The sequence below is a fragment of the Salvia splendens genome, chromosome 20 (genome assembly GCF_004379255.2).
Source record: "Salvia splendens isolate huo1 chromosome 20, SspV2, whole genome shotgun sequence".
NCBI lineage: Eukaryota > Viridiplantae > Streptophyta > Magnoliopsida > Lamiales > Lamiaceae > Salvia > Salvia splendens.
Window position 1 is genome coordinate 8,737,676 of NC_056051.1, and position 24,452 is coordinate 8,762,127.

At 41.7% G+C, this 24,452-nt stretch overlaps 1 protein-coding gene across 1 annotated transcript; it reads right to left on the minus strand.

Moving 5' to 3' along the window:
* Positions 1 to 3,557: 3,557 nt before the first annotated feature.
* On the minus strand, positions 3,558 to 4,202 carry LOC121781427. The gene has a single exon (XM_042179165.1). The coding sequence runs from the start codon at positions 4,200 to 4,202 to the stop codon at positions 3,558 to 3,560; it is 645 nt and encodes a 214-aa protein (XP_042035099.1).
* Positions 4,203 to 24,452: the final 20,250 nt, after the last annotated feature.

Genomic DNA, 24,452 nt, shown 5'->3' on the forward strand with positions numbered 1-24,452 from the left:
ACATAGTTCAAATTATAGCAGCGGAAAAATAAGGTTTAAGGAGAGTCAAGGATAACGCCTATGTATGGAGACACAACGCATCCTAAGTACTTAAGTCAGCTCAACATCCACCGCAACATCCCGCTCAACCTACACATAAGGAAAAATAATATGCAGGGCTGAGTACTTGTTGTACTCAATGGGCTCATGCCGAAAACATTTTAATAAGTTATGTCATCTGTACCAGTGATCTCGAGTTTTATATAGTAAGAAATATCACGAGAAACACAAAAATTCAAGTCTGGCCAGACAATTTATCTCCCCACTTTTCACATCAATCCATCAATCACATCACAGTGCGGCGTAGTGTGGCCACACTACTCACCCACGAGACCGGCCGACTTGCAAGGACGGCTCACGATCCCACCAGTGTACACAGCCTGATAGGGTTTACGGCCTTACTCAGACCCGAATTCATTTCACAACACAGCCATATAGCCTAACGGAGTGAACTCATACGAACTAGGCATCAGGCACACAATCTCATAATAAAAACAACATGGCATGACATAACAATTAAACCACCCTTATATCGCCACATAATAATTTTCGGAAAAGTAAAGAGGTCTGAAAAGAAAGCCCACCACGATCGCTTAGCAAATTCACAACCCAACTTATAGCAACTCTCGATCCTCGAGTTCACGAGTACACAACACCCTTGTCAACGACAACACAAGTCAGCCTTCCACAACAACATTTTACTATGCATGTCCTATCGTTTTCTCTCTCATCGTTTTTCTCAAATTCCCCAACCCAACATACGTCACAAAGGTGTAAAGACACACGTAACACATTCCAACGTATCACAAGTGATTTCAACATTTAAACACGTTCCTTGGACATACATGCATCATATAATACTTTTAAACTTGAAACTAGGTGTCATTTTAACAAGGCAGAAAACTGGCAGAACTGCGCGACCGTTTTGTAAAAATCACTATAAAAAGGCTAAACATTTAATACAACTCAGAAGACACTTCAAATTTTCATATAGTTCAAGAATCACATCAATCGGAGGTCATTTGGTCAGTCAAACAGAAAACGAAACATTATTGGCGAGAACACGAATTTCTGGCAAATTTGCGCAGTCAATTTCAAAAATTTATTAAAAATTCATTTTTCGATAAAAAGGGCTGAAATTCACACGAGACACAAGAAACACCTTGAAGTGTACTCACATCATTCACCAATACTCCAATCCAATATCACATGGTTTCAATCTAACACACAATACCATCCAAATTCTTACGAAAACACACTTTTCCCCGTTAAATCTTGTGATCTATCAATCCTACAACCACTACATGCATGTAGGACTCAAGAACATGGTTCAAACGGAAAAGGATGAGGAAAAGTGAGCAAATATACCTTCTTTTACAAAAACAAATCGGTAGAAGCGAAGAACGAAGCGATCCGTCGGAAACTCTTGAAGGTACTTTCAATGGTTGCAAGAATAAGCTTGAATGGAAGATTTTTTTTTTGAGATGGGAGAGTGGGAGAGGAGAGAAAAACCGTGTGGGAGAGTGAGAAGGGAGGGGGGCCGAAAATTGTAGGAGAAAATGGGGGCTAGGGTTTGTTTAAGTGTTATTTGTTTGCTAGGTTTAAGTCAATGGTAAATTAAATAAATAAATTGCGGGGAATTAAAATATAGGCTAATGAATAAAAATCCCACAATTACAAAGAGCCTAATTTTCAAAAATTATGGCTGCAAATTAACAAGGGATTATTTGATATTTCTTGGAGAGAAATAAATCCACAACTTAGGAAATAGAAAAAATAATGAATACAAGGAAACAAATAAATTCAATCTCCAAGTAGGAAAAATGGGTGGGGGCCGAAAATTTAAAGGAGAATTGTACAAGGGGATTATTTAAATCCTCAATTAAATAGAATAGGATTTAAATTTGGAAATTTCTTTATGGGAAAAGACTCCCATAAAATAGGTAACAAATAAATTAATTTCCACAAGGAAAATAAAAGCATAATGGGCGTGTGATATGGAGGCAAAATAGAAGGAAAATATTCACATCCCCAATTCATTAGACATAGGTATGTATTTGAATAAAAAAAAAGGATTCCACAAAATAGGAAACAATAATTTATCCTCCAAAATTTATTGGAGGGGCCGAAAATTACTAGGCTCAAATAGCCAAGGAAATATCCTCACTCTCTATTTATTTTGGGTGAAGAAATAAATTATAACATGATTTAATTAGGTTAAATTCAAAATAAGGGGGTCAATAATGCACCAATTAAATCAAAGGAAAAAGAATAATTCATTCTCATATTTTTTTAAATAGGAAATTTTCGAAACTCCCAAGGATAAAAGAATGGAGTTCGAATTTCATGTAGTGCAATTTAGGGTTCTTTTGGTTTGGATTTAATTTGGATAAAAGTCTCAAAACAATTAATTAAATCTACGAAATGAAATACTATCTCAATAATTAGGGAGGGCCGAAACTTTCAATGAATTGACTCGAAAAAGGATAAATGCATGATCCTATTAATTATTTCCCCGCATTGGAAACAAATATAAAATCTCAAGCTCATCATTCCACATTAACCACGATAATTTATTTCACGCACAACACTTAATCACATAGAAACAAAAGTTTCATAATTCCAAGAATTCAAAAATTCAAATAACATATAAGAAGAGTCACAAAAGTTTGGGATGTTACACCAATAGTCCCATGACGTCGATCTTGTGTGTTCTCACAAAATCCACGATGGCAGCTTGGGTGGGGAATGCCTGCAGCCCCCTTATGTTCCATGTGGCGACGATCATTGGGATACCTCGGGATCAGCATCTAATCCATCCTCCCAGTGGGGGGTATCGTCCCTCTTTCTTGACCTGGATCGGGACTTTGATTTGCGTGTACTGTCGGGTTCCCCATCCCTATCGATACGGCTCAGTCGGGTGTCCGGTCGGCTACGTCGGGCGCTGGTATCGGTGGGTCGGGCCTCGGTATCCTCTGTCTCTTCCGCAGGGTGGCTGGTCTCTTCATTTTGCGCCTATGTCCTCTCTATAGCAACAACGGACTGTGCCTGGGTTGCCTTAGCTGCCCGCAGTTGCTTCTTTTGTTTCTTTTTGTTCCTAATGTCCTCCTTGCCGGTAGTCACGGGTTGGGCTTGTTGATCCACATGACCCGTCGGTACAGGCCCATTGTCTTCCTGCGGATCAGCCTCAACAACAATGTCCTCAATCTGATCCGTCTCCCTTTAGATCCGCGGGTCGCGGCTTCTGCTTCTATGTCTTCTATCTGCGTTGACAAAGGGGGTAGGCTGCTCAAAGGGAACACTCCCGGGAATGGCTGCCAAGATCGGCGGCAGGACGGCCGCGAGAATATCATCCGCAAGGCTCTGGTGGTCAACCGCCGGGACCTCTGTAGTCTCAATCGAGTCGGGTCCGGTCTCCTCGGCCAAGGGAGCAAACTTATTCGGTGAAACTGGGGTCAAAGGAACGGCAGGCTTTCCCCTCGGATCATCCCGTGTTTTGTCCCTAGGCATCACTGTCCTCATATCAATCGGGTTGACGGTACCCGTTGGCTTCCACTGCTATTGGGGCGCGATCTGGACCTGGAACGCTCCCGGCCTCCTGAACTGGCTACCTGCCCCGTGCTCTGATTAACTGGGGCATTCATCCTCGGCTGCTGAGCAGGGTGCTGCGGCCTATTCAGTTGCTGCCGTGGCCCTCCTCGGCTCCTCGGTCGTTGAAAAGATTCGAATCTTTGCGCCTGGTCCCCTGCCTCCTGCCTGCCCCGACATTCATCCGAAAAATGTCCGTAAGTTTTGCATGCTTTGCAGAATTTCGGAATGAACTCGTACTCAATTTTCTGCTCCAAAAACTCCCCGCTTGGTAGCAGAATCGAAAGGGACTCCTTCGATCGTTTTGCTGTGTCGATGATGACCTGTATGCGAGGGCCATCCAAAGTCTCGCGCCTCAAGGTGCTTAAATCAGTAGAGAGCGGGGTCCCAATGCATGAGGCGATCTTACTCACCGCCGTAAGGTTCAATAGTTCCAGGGGCAAGTCCACTAGCCTCAGCCAAACTGAAACCATGACTTCAGGTTCCATATCCGGACCAAACTTCTTCGGCAAAGGTTGAACCACCAAGGGTATCCCAAAGATGTCAAACGGACCTTGCTGCCGGATCTTTTCCATCGCTTCGTCGCTTCCAAACTGGAAGCAGAGCCACCCCTTCCGGTGAAAGGTAACTCGTGATTTGCACTTCCATCGCCTCATAAGGTCGAAAATAGCCTCCTTGTCGGGGAACCGTCCAGCGAACCTGCCAATTAAACAAGATCCCTATCCGCGAGGGACGGGGGTGATATCAGGTTCATCAAGAATGAGGAGGTCAGTATTAAGCATTTCAAATTTGATAAGGGTCAGATCCTCTTTTTGGAATCGCGGGTCCACGTCGAACTGAGCGGCCCTCTTGAGCCATGCGTGATATGCTGGGAGCACATCAAAGTAACTCTCATCACCCGCTGGTGCCTCCCCCTCCTGGAAATGCGCTTCATTGGGTGCGTTCGGTAGCTCTTTGGGTGTCTCTGGAACACACTCCGCGTCATCGTGGTCACTGAAATCATCCGACCCGCCTTTGTTCGTGTGTAGGTAGTCGGCGTACTGTTGTCTCATGGCCGCTTTGATCACTTCGTCATTCTCCTTCTTCTTGTTCTTCTTGGAGACTACCTCGCTCCAACTCTTCTCCTGCGGGGCCATAGGAGAAGTAAGGGGAAACAAGGAATAAAAGAAAAGGAGACGGGAACTTCCAGGGTGGCCGTGAAATGGCTAAGTGGCGGACGTGGATGCCAAGTCACGAAAGGTGTAGATGGTGAGTCAGCAGAAGAGTCACGTCCACGTGGATGCTGGGTCCCGGATGACTTGGATGATGATTAGGTTGATGGGTCCCGGTCCACTTGGCTGCTGAGTCACTGGCCGCGTGGAGCTGATGTGGCAGATACGGCACGTCCTACGTGGCTGATGACGCAAGCTGATGTGGCAGTCTAAGTGGCTGCTGAGTCAAGGCCGACGTGGAAGGTGAGTCGGCTGCCGAGTCGCGGTCCACCTGGATGCTGAGTCACAGACAACTTGGTGCTGATGTGGCAGCAATGTCACGTCGAATTCTTAAGTAGCCTGACTTGAAAAATTTCCACAATTCCAATGCAGCCGCCTCTTAGACCATCCACAATAGGAATAGCCTAGCCCAGCCATAGCCTAGTCACTGCCACATCATCAGCACTAAAAATCCTCCTGCCACATCATCAAAACAAGCAAATAGCCCAGCAATAGCCCAGCCATAGCCTAGCCACATAATAACCACATCACTATTAACAAATATACACAAAATAAAATAATTAACAATCACAATATACAAAATTTAATTTACGAGACATATACGAGAAAAGTTTAATAATAATATTAAAATTTAAAAAAGTACAATAATTTTAAAAAATACATTAATTTAAAAACAAGTGGTGCGAATGAAAATGACGAGCAAAGCGCGTATATATAGTGTTTCGGGAAAAAAAAATTTAAATTTCGCGCTAGGCGGTGCGCTGGGCGATCCGGGCGCTGCAATAGCGCACCGCCCAGCGCCACGCGACCGCCCAGCGCTGCGCGGTTTCTCTCTCCATTCGCCCGCTGGGCGACTGCAATAGACCGCCCAGCGAACCGCCCAGCGCCAGCGCTCGGCTGGTCGGCATTGTGGATGGTCTTATAAATAAAAATTCTTTCTCTAGAGTCCTGGGATTCAGCCGCCTTCCCTAATAAATTCTTCTCAAGGATCAAGGGGACCCACCTCTCCAAATAAACCTTTACAAAAACCAAAGTACCCACTCCCAAGAAAAGCGGCTATGTCAATTTCGAGGACCCCCACCGCCTAAACTTAATTCCTTAATCAAATCCAAAGTAGCAGCCACCCTAAGGGCACCCACAACGCTGTGCCGTTGCGGTTCTTATGCCGTTCCGGCGGAACGGTTCCGCTGCGGCACGCGTTGCAGGCTCCGTTCCGTCGCCATTCCGTGCCTATGCCGTTCCTATGCCGTGTCGCGTTCCGTTCCGGAGGAACGCGGAACGAAACGTTCCGCCACGCGCCGTGACGACGTGGCGGCCTCCATTCGACGCGTGAAGCCCACTCGCTGCCCCGCGAGTGGGCTTCGTCCCGGTGACGCAATAATTCAAATTTTTTTTAAAAAAATTCGCATTTAATAAATTTTTTTTTTTTTTTGCAACGGTAATTTGACCGCCTCGAGGACCCGAGGCGGGAAATTGGTTCGACGACGAATCCCCCGGAAGCTCAACCGCAAGTAGTCCGCCTCGAAGTGGTTCGCATCCGTCTATACAAGAACGGTTAACTATTCGTGCAAGGACACGAGACTCTAGTGCCCACACCCAACTCCCACAGGATCTAATTGAGCACATTTGGGCAAATTTTGGAGGATGAAATTATTAAAATTGTGTACTTTTATTTTTTTAGGATTTTAATTGTGTGCTTTTTATTTTTTTAGGATTTTAATTGTGTGCTTTTTATTTTTTTAAGTTTAAGTTGTAATTTTTTTTAATGTTGTGTATTTTTTAATAAAGTGTGTTTGTTTTTTAATAAAGTGTGTTTTTTTAATTGAATTTAGTTGGAAATAAAAAAATGAAATTGAATGAATAGTAATTTAAGGAACGGTTAAGGAACGGAGGGTTGCAGGTTCCGTTCCTTTGTTAAGGAATGGAGTAAAAAAGTACAGTGGGGCCCTCAAATAACGTTGTGGATGGCCTAATGAAGTCTCTTCCGAATTCCAAGCTTATAGCTGCCAAGTTTGAATTTCAAATTCAAATTGACCGAGAATTGAAAAGTCACCGGAAGCTAGCGCCTGAGAAGGTGACTGTCTTAAGGATGACACTGGCGACAACGAACACAGTCACCGGAAACTGCTTTTCCTGCCTGTTTCTCTTTAACAATCTGCAAATAACCTTGCTAATCCTAAAAGCGGATTGCACTGGATTAATCTCAACAAAGACAGCAGATTCACGTTGAAAAAAGAAACAAAACAGGGGCCGAAACAAGAACCAAATTGTAGAACAAATTAAAGCAAGAAAACAGTTCCAAAGAACACCTACGAATCAAAGTAACAGTAGGCTAAGCAAACTCAAAGGAACAGTAGTTCAACAATTAATACCACTCATAAGAAAATCTCACATAAAATAAAATAGAGAACTTATCGTGAATGTGTTCCGACAACCGAGCAGCCCTCCCCGGAGGGATTCGATGGTTTTGAATCAGTTGCCGCCGCGTGAAGCGGAGGCGGGGCGTTGCCCCTACTTTATCACCTGTTTACCTTCACCAGCCGCCGGAGAATAAGATATTAAGCTTCAGTTCTGTGCTCCGGAGGGTTTTGAAATTCTGCTCGCCGGAAAAAAGATTGGATTCCTCCTTTACCTTCTTTTGACTTTCAGCAAATCAATCACAAGACTCCAAAACCCACCGCTTGTTAATAATATAATCCAAATCTGGTGAGCTGCTAGTGGTTAGTGGAGATTTAATGGAGAAGAAAAGAAATTCTCCATTAAAACTTCCTTTCAAACTTTCTGCCGGAGTATCAAACCTTCTCGAAATCCTTGAAATTTCAACTCCATCACTTGTAATGATAATCAATGAGTTGCTATCAAGTAGGTGAAGTGATTAAACGGAGTGGATTTGGAAGATAAACGCCGAGAATGATGAAAAAGCTAGAGAGAGAAGAGGAGAGAAATTCTCAAACCACACTCTTCTTCACAAATAGCACAGGTGTTCCCCATGACGATACGCTGGGTCTGATGAAACCCAAATCCAATAGTTCTTGTAGCTGAATTTTGAGTTCTTCCAACTCTTTAGGTGCCATCCTATAAGGTGCCTTCGATACTGGCGTGGCTCCTGGTTCCAGATCGATAGTAAACTCCAACTGTCTATCAGGCGGAGGTCCTGGCAAAGCATCGGGAAAAACGTCTGGGAACTCACGTACTACAGCCACATCTTCAACTTTTCGTTCTTTCCTGTCGTGCCCTTGCAGGTAAACAAGATAGGCAGGATGCCCCTTTCTAATCATCGTAGTTGCTTGAAGTGCCGAGATTATCCATGTCCGTTGGTTCATTGAAATCCCGTGGAAGGTAGTGGGCTCCTTCCCCGGGGTTTGTAACGAGATTTGTCTCTCTTAGCATCGAATAGTGGCATAGTTTTCAGCTAGCCAGTCCATCCCTAAAATAATGTCAACGTTATCCATTGGCATAACATGTAGGTTGTGAGCCACTAAGCTAAGTTCTCCCACCACAACTTCTATGTTCGAGCAAGATTGTGTAATGTCTACAAGGCCTCCTACTGGTGAGTTCACGTTCATCTTATGTTTAAGTTCATCAACAGGAAGTTTTAAAGCATCTACGCAGGAGTGGGATATAAAGGAGTGCGATGCACCCGTATCAAACAGAACAGCAACAGGCATGTCAAGTAGTGTTCCCATACCTGCCAGATTGTCCTGCTTCGGATCTCCCTGTGCGGCTTTAGCTTGCTTGCGTCCCAAAGCATAGGCCCTAGCCTGAGTGGGATATGGTTGGCGACGCTGTTGCAGCTGCAGAGGTGGTGTTGGTGTAGAATTCCCTCGTGGCCCATTCGGTGTTCCCCCAACTCCAGCGTTATTGTTGCTCGGGCACTCTTTGGCGAAGTGTCCAACTCCACCACACTTGTAGCATACATTCGTCCCGACTCGGCACTCCCCCATATGATTCTTCTGGCACTTGGCGCATGGAGGTGCTCTCTGACGGTACTCTCCACCTTGGTACGGAGTAGTTTGCTTTCCCTTGCCCCGCGCAGAGTTTGGGGTACCTTGGAACCTCTTGTTGTCAAAGGATTCTCGGTTCCCGTCCCACTTTCTCTTGTCCCGAAAATTCTGTTGTGGTGTAGGTTGTGTTGGGGTAGTAGGCGTTGCTGTCTTTTCCCGTGGCATTGCTTCTTCCACGTCCAACGCACGAGATAGTGACTCGGCATACGAGAGCCTTCCACGGCATGCCAAAGCCATTCTTATTTCGTACCTCAGACCGGCACAAAACTTCTCCGCCATTTTCTCGTCAGTATTCACCTGCTCCGGTGCATATCGAGACATGTCGCATAGGGCACGTCATATTCAGTCACTGTCATCCGCCCTTGCTTCAGGTTATAGAATTCGGCCTCCTTAGCTTTACGGTAACTCCTCGGAATGTACTTATCGTATAATTCCTCCTTGAAGTCTTCCCACGTCAGGGCGTCTAGTTGTTCACGCGCCATCGTCCGCTGCTTGGTTTCCCACCAAAATTCCGTGAACCCAGTGAGTTGGTAGGTCACGCACGATAGGCACTCCTGGTCAGTGCACCTTAGGAATTTGAATATGCGCTCTATGGCTCGAATCCATGTTTCAGCCTTGGCATGATCTCCCATTCCATCAAACACGGGAGGCCGCTCCTTTCGAAATTCCTTTTCGATATTTCGTTCTGGCTGCGGTGGTGGTGGTGGTGGTTGTCCTTCGGGTCCCACACTACTTTGGGTTTCATTGCTGGCCTCGTTTTCGTGATGGACAGCTGCGCGTCTGGGAGGCATTCTGTTTAACACACGCGTTAGTACAAAAAGTCTGAAATTTACCCATCACCACACCATACCACGCAACCTTTCCAAAAGTATATTCACAGGTTTTGCATGCATATCAAAGTAAACACGAGCAAAACGATAAAGAAACGAAAATTTTATAACTTAAAACCAGTACGTGTTTCAATAAGGTCTTTGCAACAAGTACAACCGAAAACTCAAAAGAAATTATTACGTAGTCCGTTAAAACAAAACATCCATAAAACTAAGGAAAACAGAAAAAGGAACTCTACTCATCGGGTGCTCTCTCAACATTCACCGCATCATCGTGTCCAACTTCAATCTCCCTTTCAAGGGGTTCTTCATCCTCGTCCGGGTCATCCTCTTCTTCCATGGGATCTTCCTCATCTTCAAGAGGTTCTTCCTCATCTTCAAGAGGATCTTCCTCCTCCTCTTCCTCGTCGCTCTCTCTCACATAGGTAGCTACGTCGATATGCTTATCGACAACAAGGACTTCCGTCGCAGGAGGTGCAGAAGTGCTCATCCCAAGCCTCCTTCTCTTGGGAAAGTTTGGCTGCGGCGTCTCACTCTCGTATCGACCCCCGCTGTAGGCGCTGAAACGCGATGAGGATGCCTCCTTCTTAGGTGGGGCATAAGGCGGCGGTCCGTCACGAGCATCAACTAGGGCTTCCAAAAGAACCTTCACGAAACCATGCATATCTCCTTGCACACTATAGTCGGGGAGCCTATGCCAAAGGTATGGCCGCGAGGCATCATCGGCCCACCTATTCCAAGGCATCGGTACACCATCAATCAACCTCTTTATGCCCTCGTAGTGTTTCACTCCACACCCATGGGCATCCCTCCATAGTGCCAAGTAGTCAGAAACGTACGACATCAAAGGGGCTCTCTCGTCTCTCTCGAACCCCCGGTACAGTTCTACAGCTCGCAGCCTGTTCTTGACGTACCTGCCCCTTAGCGGTGCGTGAATCATAATCACCATCTACATGAAAGTAAGTTTCCTTAGTAACGAAACGAAGAAAAGAAACAAAACAGGGTAGAGAAAGATAACTACGCGTAGAGAACGTCATACGTGCTACCGTGTGTATACCTGCCTGTTACCATAAGAAAAAAGGGTCATAACGATTCTTTCTTTTAAGGTTATCATCTATGGATAGATGTTTCGTGTATAAGGAACGTAGTAACTTGCAATCTCGTCAATCTTTCAAACTAGCACTAGTCGCGCTTCACAAGGTTATCCTTGTCTCGTCATCTCAACATGCCTTGGGATTCGCTCTTTTCTATGCCCCTTTCGTTCCATCGTTACTTATATTGTCTTTAAAAGGAAGTAGTCCGCGTGTATGTGACTAGCCTATGTCTAAGGCATTTGAAGTCTACATCTCAATCATATCCCATTCGTTATCACATCCAACATGCCTAATTTCAAACATTCATGTCACGACCGCCAAACTAGGGGTACTACAAACGAGGAGATCGTGACCACGGGATAACATTAAAGACAACATTTAAGGATAACATTTTATATGAAAACTTAATTAGCTTAAAGGAATAATATTTTAGTTCATTAAAAGTTTAGACAACAAATTTTTAGTTTAAAGAAACTTAATGTTATAAATTTATTATTAATTAGCAACGACTTATGGCAAATGATTTTTCAAAAGAAGCAGCGGAGAAAATAAATATTAAAATCCAATTAACATCCAAAAGAAAACATTTGGTTTAGTTCACGAAAAACCATTTCAGAGTAACAGGGTAAACATCAGATTAACGCCTAACACAATCAAACATGCTCAAACACAGTACAAAACAGAATAAAGTCTTGAGGCATAGTTCAAAAATATAGCAGCGGAAATAAGGTTTAAAGAGAGTCAAGGATGACGTCTATGTATGAAGACACAACACATCCAAAGTTCCTAGGCCAACTCAACATCCACCGCAACATCCCGCTCAACCTTTACATAGGGAAAAACATATGCAGGGCTGAGTACTTGTTGTACTCAATGGGCTCATGCCGAAAATATTTATACAGTTATGTCATTCCTACCAGTGATCTCGAGTTTTATACGTAGTAAAGAAATATCATCGAGAACACAAAGACGTTTCATAGACTGACCAGTCAAATAATCTCCCCATTTTGTCAACAATCCACCAATCACAATCATCAATCCACAGTGCGACGAAAGTGTGGCCACACTATTCGCCCACGAGACCGGCCGACTAGCAAGGACGGCTCCCGATCTCACCAGTGTACACAGCTTGATAGGGTTTGCGGCCCTACTCAGACCCGGATTCATTTCACAACACAGCCATATAGAAAGCCCACCTCGTTGGCTTAATCAATTCAATATCCACTTAAGGCAACCCTCGTTCCTTGTGCTCACGTACACATAATAACCCTTGCCAATCATCACAACACAAATCAGCCTTCCATAAATTTACATTACCATGCATGTCCTATCGTTCCTTTCATCGTTCTCTCAATTTACCCATCCCAACATTCATCAACATAAGGAAAACATGTCATAATATTTCGTCAAAAAGGGGCTGAAATTTACACACAAAACAGAAAACACCTTGAAGTTTACTCAGTTAAACTTTCGCACCAAAATATGATCGTTTGGTCAGTAAAACATACGTCGGAATCCACTGTCCGAACATCACAGTTTTCAGGTCTCAAAATTTCGAAATTAGGGTTTCTTCCTCATTCAACCAAACACAATTTTTCATGCTTCCCACACACAAACATGCTTCAAAAGGTTCTGACAATCATGTTCTCATATAATCACACATCATTCACCAATGAATCATTCAAAATTTACACATATTCATTCACAATCGCATATTCACAGTTTTTCTCATACAAACACAAATTCCCACCGATTAGTTTTGCGATCTATGATTCATACACTCACTATATGCATGAAGGAATCAAGAACAAGGTTTCAATGGAGAAGATGAGGAAAATATTTAGTTATACCTTCTTGAATCGAAAACCAAACGGTAGAAGCAAAGATTGATGCGATTCGTCGGGAACTCTTGAAAATCAAATTTCAATGGATGCAAGAACAAGGATGGAAGAAATTTTGGAGAGGATGAAGAGAGGGAGGAGAGGTGAGGCACGAAAATTATGAGGGAGAATGGGGGCTAGGGTTTAGTTTAGGTGATTATATAGTCCTAGGTTTAATCCCATTAATTAATTAATTAATTAATTGTGGGGGAATAAAATCGAGGCCAATAAATAAAATCCACAACTAAAAAGAAGGAATTTTTTTGAAAATTAGGTTAATAAATTCGAATTTATTTGGTATTTACTTGGAGAGAAATAGATTCACAATTTAGGAAATAAGTCAATGAATATTCCATAAACAAGGGAACAAAATAAATTAAATCTCCAAGTAGGAAATAATGAGGGAAGGGGCGAAAATCTTGATGGTGTGCACAAGGAAATTATTTAAATCCTCAATTAAATAGAATAGAATTTAAATTTGGTAATTTCTTTATAGGAAAAGTCTCCCATAAAATAGGCAACAATAAAATAGATTCCCCCAAAGAAATTAAGCTAAAAAAACGTGGGGGATGGAGACACAATAGAAGGAAAATATTCACATCCCCAATTAATTTGGCTTAGGTATTAATTTGGTATTGAGTAAAGGGAATTCCACAAAATAGGAAACAAATATATTCTCCTCTACAAATAGGGGGGCGAAAATTGGCTTAATTAGCCACAAGTAAATAATGCAACTATTAATTTAATTGGGGTGAGAGAATAAAATGTTGCAAGATTTAATTGGATTTAAAATAAATGAAGGAATCAACAAGGTACAAATTTTATCAAAGAAACTAATTCATCCTGTTAATTAAAGTAGAGGATATTCGAAACTCACAAAAATAATAGGTTAAAGTTCGAGTTTCATGTAGCATAATTTAGGGATAATTTGATTTGGATTTAATTTGGATGAATATCCCAAAATAATTAATTAAATCCAAGAAAGAATAAAATTTCCAATAATTGGAGGGGCCGACAATAGCCACTTTATTTGGCTAGAACAAGATGCATGATCTTTATTTAAATTGATTCCCCACATTAAATATAAGTAGTACTTCATTCCAATTTCCCCATGACGATTTATTCCACATAATCAAACTCAATCACGTAGCAACAATTTAAATTTCATAAATGAAATTTCCAATTGACATATATTAAATAAAGGTCACAAAATTTGGGATGTTACATCTTTCCCCTCTTAACAGAAATTTCGTCCCGAAATTTTGACCGTCTCACATAAACAACTCGGGGTATTTTTCTTTCATTCTATCTTCTAACTCCCACGAGGCTTCCTCGGGACCATGGTGTTTCCACAACACTTTCACGGATGCTATCGACTTGTTTCGCAACTCTTGCACCTTCCGATCTAGGATTGCCTCGGGCCTTTCCTCGTAGTTCATGTCGGGGGTCAGGATCACTTCCTCTTGATGAATCACATGATTGGGGTCGAACACGTAATTGCGCAACTGCGACACACGGAACACGTTGTGCACATTCCCAAAACTGGGAAGTAACGCCAAACGATACGCTACAGGACCTACTTCATCGATAATCTCGTACGGCCCTACAAAACGCGGTTTCAGCTTACCCTTCACTCCAAACCTCACAACTCCTTTCATCGGGGATACTTTCAAGAACACTTTGTCACCAACGTTGAATTTGATTTCCGTTCGACGCACGTCAGCATACGACTTCTGCCTATCTTGAGCTTCCTTGATCCTTGCGCGGATTTGGTGCACAATCTCGGTCATTTCCCTTATAGCGTCGGTTCCTAACATCTTCCTCTCACTAACTTCATCCCAATAGAGTGGTGATTGACACTTCCTTCCATACAAAGCTTCATACGGAGCCATATCGATCGTCGCTTGATAGCTATTGTTGTAGGCGAATTCAACCAACGGTAGAACAGTTTCCCAACTTTCCCCTCGATCTAGGACAACGGCTCGCAACATATCCTCAAGCGTTTGAATCGTCCTCTCTGACTGCCCGTCTGATTGCGGGTGATAAGCAGTGCTGAAGTTCAGTTGTGTGCCCAATTCTCGTTGCAAACTCATCCAAAACTTTGATGTCAACTTCGTATCGCGGACGGACACAATGGTCTTTGGCACTCCATGCAAATGTACAATCTCAGTCACGTAGAGTTTAGCTAACTTGTCCGCTCCATAAGTAATCTTGATCGGTAAGAAGTGCGCGTTTTTGGTAAGTCGATCGATAATTACCCATATCGCAGTGTTTCCCTTTTTGTGACTTCGGCAAACCCGTCACGAAATCCATGGCTAGATGCTACCACTTCCACTCGGGAATTTCAAGTGGTTGCAATTTTCCATATGGCCGTTGGTGTAAGGCATTCACTTGTTGACATGCTAGACATCGCTCCACATACGATGCTACGTCCCCTTTCATTCCATTCCACCAAAAACGTTGCTTCAAATCTCGATACATCTTTGTGCTTTCGGGGTGAGCAGTGTAAGGCATGTCGTGCGCTTCACTCAAAATCTCGTCTTTTAGCGCCTCATCGCTCGGCACACACAATCGTCCATCGTACGTCAAGCTTCTCGGCTCTCACCTTCACACGTAATTCTTCCAACTTCTCATCATGTCGTTGGGCTTCTATGAGCTTGGTTCTCAAATCTGGCTCAATCACTAGCGTCGCTATTCTTCCTCCAACTGTCTCGGGCGCTTTCAATATCTCCAAACTCATTCTGTCTAATTCGCGAATCAACGCTTCCTCTTGCGTTAGGAAATAAGCCAATTGCGGTTGGTTCTTCTTACTCAAAGCATCGGCTACTACGTTCGCCTTGCCTGGATGATAGTGAATACCACAGTCATAATCTTTCACGATCTCTAGCCAACGTCACTGTCGCATGTTTAGCTCCTTTTGCTCGAAGAAATACTTGAGACTCTTGTGATCCGTATATATTTCGCATCTCACTCCATAGAGATGATGTCTCCAAATTTTCAGTGCATGCACTACTGCTGCTAGCTCCATGTCGTGAGTCGGAAAATTCAATTCATTCGGTCTCAACTGTCGGGAAGCGTATGCTATGACTTTCTCATGTTGCATCAACACGCATCCAAGTCCTACTTTCAATGCATCAGTATAGACGGCGAAGTCCTTGTCGGCTGTCGGTACAGCTAGAACAGGTGTTGTAGTCAACTTCTCTTTCAATAGTTGGAAACTCGCCTCACACTCCGGAGTCCAAACCACTTTGATTCCTTTCTTCAACAATTGTGTCATTGGTCTCGCGATTTTAGAGAATCCCTCTATGAAGCGTCGATAATATCCCGCCAATCCCAAGAAACTACAGATTTCACTCGGCGTTTTCGGCGACTTCCAATTTTGCACGGCCTCGACCTTTGCTGGGTCTACTTGAATCCCATTTGCCGTCACAATATGACCAAGAAGTTCACTCGAGTCAATCGAAACTCACACTTACTAAACTTGGCATAAAGTTTCTCCTTTCGTAACGTTTCCAACACAGTTTGAAGATGCCATCCATGTTCCTCCTCGTTCTTCGAGTATACTAAAACATCGTCGATGAAGACTAACACAAACTTGTCCAGATACTCGTGGAAAACTCGGTTCATCAAGTCCATGAAAACGGCTGGGGCGTTGGTCAGCTCAAATGGCATCACGACGAATTCATAATGGCCATAACGAGTGCGAAAAGCAGTCTTAGGCACATCCTCGCGTCGGACCTTTAGTTGATGATATCCCGACCTCAAGTCCATTTTTGAAAATACGCCCGCTCCTCGAAGTTGGTCAAAAAAATCATCAATCCTCAGCAGTGGGTACTTATTCTTCAAGGTCATCTTGTTGAGCTCACGATAGTCGATGCACATCCTCATCGTTCCATCCTTTTTCTTAACAAAACAACACTGGCGCTCCCCACGGTGACACACTAGGTCGAATAAAACCCAAGTCTAACAGTTCTTGCAACTGAATCTTCAATTCTGCCAACTCTTTAGGGGCAATTCGGTATGGCGCCTTTGATACTGGCGCAGACCCTGGTTCCAAATCAATAGTGAACTCTAATTGTCTGTCGGGTGGCGGTCCAGGCAAAGCTTCCAGAAACACATCGGGAAAATCTCGTACTACTGCTACGTCTTCCACTTTCAAATCCTTCTTTTCCTCTCCATTCAAGTACACAAGATACGCCGGACGCCCTTTTCTTATCATCGTGGTTGCTTGCAAAGCGGAGATTATGGAGGCTCATCGTTTCATGGAGATCCCATATAAGATAGTCGGCTCTTTGCCCGGGGCTTGAAAAGAAATTTGTCTCTCTTTACAGTGAATCGTTGCGTGGTTCTCGGTAAGCCAATCCATTCCCAAAATTATGACTACGTTCTCCAAAGGCATAACGTACAAAAGTTAGGCCACTACTCCTAATTCTCCTAACACAAACTCTATGTTCGAGCAAGTTCGCACATTATCAATTAAACTTCCACCAGGTGAAGACAACCTCAAACCCAATTCAACCTGTCTACAAACACGTCCGCATAAAGTGTATTCGAAAAGCTCAACCTCACCCATTCCTCCAAGTGTAGCATTAAGAACTCGAAAATTGATCAAGCAGTCGTACTTGGATATGAATTGATTTCAAAATTGTAGCTACACTACTGAAAGTGTCTTAAGCAGAAAGGCTGCAGAATTAATCAAGAAAACAACGTCTCTAGCTTGACTCTTTCGGGTCTCACTAACTTGCAACAATTAGTTATGATCATCTCCACAGAGCTTGAAAGAACATAAGATAGATCATGAATATAGGGTGGAATCAAATTAAATTTGAAGACTCGTAGTAGGCTACGAAGGTCAAAGTAACTTTTGAAAGAAAATCTAGTGGATTGAATTCGTTAAGGCAAGGTACAAAATGTAGGCCTTAACTTTGTTTTGTAAAAAGAAAAGTTATAATATGAAAATGATACGTATAGTGGAACAAAACCAAAAGAATTTCACTCTGTACGAAAGATCTTGAACAGACATGGTTACACAATGAAAGGCTGAAAAAAATAGTTCGAAGAAGAATATCCCATAGAAAACATGTCTGTGAAACGTGAACATGTTGAAGAACATAACTGCAAGCAGCCTTAGAAATGAAGTTTAATAGCAAAGGCTCACAAGGTCAAAATATTTTTCGTAAATAATAGGTCAAGGAAGACTGCAATCAATCCAAGTGTCCAAAGTTATGAAGGCAACATCACTTTCCAAGAACTGAAAGTGAGTTATGACTCAATGGATGAAAATAAATAATAAGTGTTACTTGCAAAGAGTGAGTGAAACAAGGTGTTAAATAGACACGGGCTCACGATTATTTGAAAGGTCCTGAAAGACAACTCCTTAGAATCCAAGTAAGAACTGTTAATTAAAAAGTTCGTTCTAGCTTTTAAAATAACACCTCCTCATTCATCTTTTGCGGGCCGAAACTGGTAACATCGCTCAAGGAGCTGTGGGTTCCACGCCGAGATTCTTCATATCGTTGCCACTAATAATGATAGTCGGAATCCATATCTTCATAATATTATTTGCACCTCATAAAAACCATTCTCTTAAAACATCGCAATTATACTCGCGCTCCCAACGTGCTATAACAGTCATCTTCGTCGCACCACCACTTTTGACGCAAGAATGAGTTTACATCTTAGATCACAAGTATGATCTCTCCCCGTTGTAGGATTAAATCATTTAGCATCTCCTCTTGAAGTTCTTTTTGTACGTAATGTCTCTTCGTATTCTCTTTATTCTTATAGTTCAGGAAAAATGATAGTGAATTTGTAATCATCTAATGGAGTTTGAATTCGCACTACATATTTCTATTTATCTTATCCCTCAGAAAAGTGATATTGTAGTTGTAACAACTAAGTTCAATATCATTCGATCAAACAGACATCTTGGGCATTCTAGGTTTGAAACAAAGTTCATAGTATCATACTTTCTTCTACCAACACTTTCATAAAGTATCTCGCACTTTTACGTTCATAATTCATAACTTAAAACATGATTCACATACCAAAAGATTCAACATGCATAAACGTATATCGCCATGCATAACTACGTCATATTCCTCATTCACTTCCAGATCTAAATTTTCCCAAAAGAAACGAACTAACATGCTTTCGTTCAAGGTTCAAAGATTTTCCGAAATTTTCAACAATTTCCCATAACATGTTATAGTTTTTTCAATCAAATTCCACTATGAACAACTAGTCCTTACCATTGTAAAACATCAATCTCAAAGTTTTTTTTTTCCACATAATCAGACACCATGCACTTCACCTATATGTTTGAAACAAACATTTTTTAAAAAAAGTTACAACATTCTCAAAACAACTCATCAATCTTCATCTTTCGTATAAAACACTCCATCTTCCTATGTTCACATGCTTACGTCATCACTTTCACATATATAACACATACTTAGGTCATCATACCAATCTTGCTCATGTCCCACATAATCATACCATAACAATATCATATTCACACATACAACACGTGCTTAGATCATATTGCCAATCATGCTCATATTCCACATAATCACACTATCACAATATCGTTTTCACACATATAACACGTGTTTAGATCATCACGCAAATCATGCTCACATTTACATCCTTTTCACATCATTTATTCACGAATTTAGAATCACATCACATCATCACGTAATTACATGCTCATGCATTCTTTTGCCCAAACCATCCTCATCATATCATCAATCTTATACAACGTTCTCATATTTCATCAACAACTTAAAACATACCTCACTTTCCTTAGTTGAGCGTGATGCTTGGATGTTGAGCCTTCGTGACACTTCTAGTCAATAAGTGTTCACTAATCTAGACTTAAATTGAAAGAAGACTCTCGGACCAGAGTGAAAGAACAAAGCTCTGATAACACTCTGTCACGACCGCCCAAACTAGGGGTACTACAAACGAGGTGATCGTGACCACGGGATAACATTAAAGACAACATTTAAGGATAAAATTTTATATGAAAACTTAATTAGCGTAAAGGAATAATATTTTAGTTCATTAAAAGTTTAGACAATAAATTTTTAGTTTAAAGAAACTTAATGTTATAAATTTATTATTAATTAGCAACGACTTATGGCAAAAGATTTTTTAAAAGAAGCAGCGGAGAAAATAAATATTAAAATCTAATTAACTTCCAAAAGAAAACATTTGGTTTAGTTCACGAAAAACCATTTCAGAGTAACAGGGTAAATATCAGATTAACGCCTAACACAATCAAACATGCTCAAACACAATACGAAACAGAATAAAGTCTTGAGGCATAGTTCAAAAATATAGCAGCTGAAATAAGGTTTAAAGAGAGTCAAGGATGACGTCTATGTATGAAGACACAACACATCCAAAGTTCCTAGGCCAACTCAACATCCACCGCAACATCCCGCTCAACCTGCACATAGGGAAAAACATATGCAGGGCTGAGTACTTGTTGTACTCAATGGGCTCATGCCGAAAATATTTATACAGTTATGTCATTCCTACCAGTGATCTCGAGTTTTATACGTAGTAAAGAAATATCATCGAGAACACAAAGACGTTTCATAGACTGACCAGTCAAATAATCTCCCCATTTTCTCAACAATCCACCAATCACAATCATCAATCCACAGTGCGACGAAAGTGTGGCCACACTATTCGCCCACGAGACCGGCCGACTAAGCAAGGACGGCTCCCGATCTCACCAGTGTACACAGCCTGATAGGGTTTGCGGCCCTACTCAGACCCGGATTTATTTCACAACACAACCATATAGCCTAACGGAGTGAACTCAGACGAACTAGGCATCAGGCACATAATCTCAATCAAAACAATCCATGGCATGACATAACAAGTTAAACCACCCTTATAACACCACATCATATTTTTGGAAAATAAAAAGATTTGTATAGAAAGCCCACCTCGTTGGCTTAATCAATTCAATATCCACTTAAGGCAACCCTCGTTCCTTGTGCTCACGTACAGACAATAACCCTTGCCAATCATCACAACACAAATCAACCTTCCATAAATTTACATTACCATGCATGTCCTATCGTTCCTTTCATCGTTCTCTCAATTTACCCATCCCAACATTCATCAACATAAGGAAAACATGTCATAATATTTCTCAACGTATCACACATAATCACGTCATAGGATACATTCCTTAATCATACGTGCATCATAGAATTCACCCAACTTGGCAACACATGATATTTTAACGTAGCAACAAATCTGGCAGAACTGTGCAGTTGGTTTGTAAAAATCACCAAAACTCCATCCGACATCATATGAAGCTAAAATTTGGTCACAACACAGTAGACACATTCAAGTTCATCCATGTAAAATTTCACACCAAAATCATGTCATTTGGTCAGTCAAAACAACAATGAAACTCTCTGGTCGGAACACAAAAATTCTGGCAACACTGCGCAGTTCAATTGAAAAATTTACCAAAACTTCATCCGATGTCCAAAATTTACCAAAATTTACCAAAAATTCTGGCAGCACTGCGCAGTGTAAAATTCACATCAAAATGATGGCATTTGGTTGGTCAAATAGAAAATGAAAATTTCTGGCAGAATTGCGCAGTCAACTTCAAAAATTTATTAAAAGTTCATCTTTCGTCAAAAGGGGCTGAAATTTACACACAAAACAGAAAACACCTTGAAGTTTACTCAGTTAAACGTTCGCACCAAAATATGATCGTTTGGCCAGTCAAACATACGTCGGAATCCACTGTCCGAACAACACAGTTTTCAGGTCTCAAAATTTTGAAATTAGGGTTTCTTCCTCATTCAACCAAACACAATTTTTCATGCTTCCCACACACAAACATGCTTCAAAAGGTTCTCACAATCATGTTCTCATATAATCACACATCATTCACCAATGAATAATTCAAACTTTACACATATTCATTCACAATCGCATATTCACAGTTTTTCTCATACAAACACAAATTCCCACCGATTAGTTTTTCAATCTATGATTCCTACACTCACTATATGCATGAAGGAATCAAGAACAAGATTTAATTGGATTTAAAATAAATGAAGGAATCAACAAGGTATAAATTTTATCAAAGAAACTAATTCATCCTCTTAATTAAAGTAGAGGATATCCGAAACTCACAAAAATAATAGGTTAGAGTTCGAGTTTCATGTAGCATAATTTAGGGATAATTTGATTTGGATTTAATTTGGATGAACATCCCAAAATAATTAATTAAATCCAAGAAAGAATAAAATTTCCAATAATTGGAGGGGCCGACAATAGCCACTTTATTTGGCTAGAACAAGATGCATGATCTTTATTTAAATTGATTCCCCACATTAAATATAAGTAGCACTTCATTCCAATTTCCCCATGACGATTTATTCCACATAATCAAACTCAATCACGTAGCAACAATTTAAATTTCATAAATGAAATTTCCAATCGACATATATTAAATAAAGGTCACAAAATTTGGGATGTTACAATTCACCTTCTTTCTTGTTGAGCGCGGCAAGACGGAATGTTAAGCCTTCAATGAATACTCTTTTAGTCTAGCGAAACGAGTCTGGACTAGATTGAATATGAGACTCTCGGTCCATAGCGGAAGGAAAAGTTGCTCTGATACCATTCTGTCACGACCGCACTTCCTAAGGATAGAAAGCACGGTGGGTCGCGACTAATGGGGGAATTAAGAAGCGGGGAAGAAGGGGGAAAACAATCAAATGGGTATAACATATAGATTAACAGTTGAAACTTCATTATTAAATCATGGTTTTAGATCACAAAGCAATATGGTTCAAATGGAAAATAGTCCAACGGATTAAAGAAAAACATAGGAGTTCGTAAAGCTTAGAGTAGCGGAAGCATTTGAGAGTTAGCTACTACTATGTATGAAGACACAATAGCAACCAGAATGTTTATTGAATATGGTCTCTGTCCAATGCTCAACATCCTCCGCCTCCCGTCCACGCTCAACCTGCACATAGGGAAAACACATGCAGGGGCTGAGTACTTGATGCACTCAGTGAACTCATGCCCGAAATACATTTTATCGATCAAATTATGTCAGCCATCATTGAGTGAATCTCGGGTTTTTCTTTAAAAGGCCGAGAAACACTAAAATCATTTCCTTAAATAAAATGGTGTCCACGCAGACAATGTCATCTTCATCCTCCATCATATACCATATCTGAACCATCATGTGAAACGAGAATGTGGCCTCAAACTCGATCAGTGGACCGGCCGACCCAAGGGACGGCTCACGATCCCCATCAGTGCACTAGCCTAAGCAGGGCTTAGACCTTAGTTAGACCCAAATTCGTTAACCAACAAAGCCTAGTAGAACATCATTCTAGTAGACAATCAGATAGACAATTCAAAAATATAAAGTACGGCATGACATAATATTTAAACCACCCTTATCTCACCATAACATATCAATTGCATTTAAAGAGTTTAAGTAATAGAGCCCACCTCAAAAGCTTAGAGTTTTACTTAAATAACTTCTCGTTCCGACTTTAGCGGCCGTGCGAACCACCTTTTCCGAACAAAATACATAAAGTACACATCAATCTCAATAACGAAGACATTTAGAATGCATGCACTGTAATTAACGTCTTTTATTTCGTTTTCTCAGTTTTCGTGCATTTTCAATTATTCGGCGGCCACCCAAGGCGTCGCGTGCGACGCCGGCCTGCCGCTTACGCCCGTTCTTTCCTCCGTTGGCTCCTCGTATTTTCCACGACGTCGGAATAACCTCCCAAAAATTATTTAAGCGTATAATTAAATTATCGCAACTATTTCTCTTCGAAAATAACTTATTTCGGACTTGGGATAAAATTATTCATGCTTCAAATATTCCAGGATTTAATTAAATAATTCGTCACAATTAATTAACAGCCTAAAACATAATTATTTCCCCACCTTATATCTCCAATTTAATTAATAAGCCCCATAAAATAAAAGAGGCCCAACCTAAAAAAAAACTTCCAATAACTAAGTCCAAACCAAGGCCCCATTTATCATCACCATCTCATCTCTATCTCTTCTCTCGGCAATTTTAAGGATCTTCCCAGAATCCCGTCGCCGCCTCCAATACCGCCGTCGTCTGCGGTTCGTCGCTGTACCCGACGTGAATCGTACTCGCCGCCCTCTGATCTGGAGTCAGCCACCACAACTGCTCGCCACGTTGCTCGCTGAAGTCGCCGGTCAGAACAGCTGCTGTCGCCAGCTCCCTCCCTTCCGCCAGCCACCGTTCGCCGTCAGCAACGGGGTCCAACCACCGGGTAGTCAGCCCCTGCTGTCGCCACCGCCCCTAACCAATCCGATCAGACCCGCCCCGAACAACCCCGAATCGTCACCGGCAGCCTCATCAACCCTTCGCAGCAACCCCGAACCGCCCCGATTACAACCGAACCGCTAAGGTCTCACTCAAGTTACGTCCTTTTCATATTTTCAATTTAGTTACAATGGGGTTTAGTTCGTGATCGTTCAATTGATGGTGTTCGATTTATGTTGATTGTTAAATTCCTTGTGGGAGGTGGATGTATGAAATATATATTAAACTTCATTCTTTGGGGATTGGATAGAGATTATACCTCAAAAGGATTGAACTTGATTGTGGTTGAAACAAATGGATGCAACTTCTCCTTCATCCACTTCTCTCGGCCATCTCCTTCACGGCTATTTCCCTCTCCATGTGAGAAGAGAAGTGAAGAAGCTAATGTAATAAACTTGTGTGACCCTTGGGTTGTAGAATTGAAGG

What these genes read in the sequence shown, in the direction of transcription:
- LOC121781427 (XM_042179165.1), bottom strand. Translation starts at nt 4,202, where the DNA reads ATGGAAAAGATCCGGCAGCAAGGTCCGTTTGACATCTTTGGGATACCC.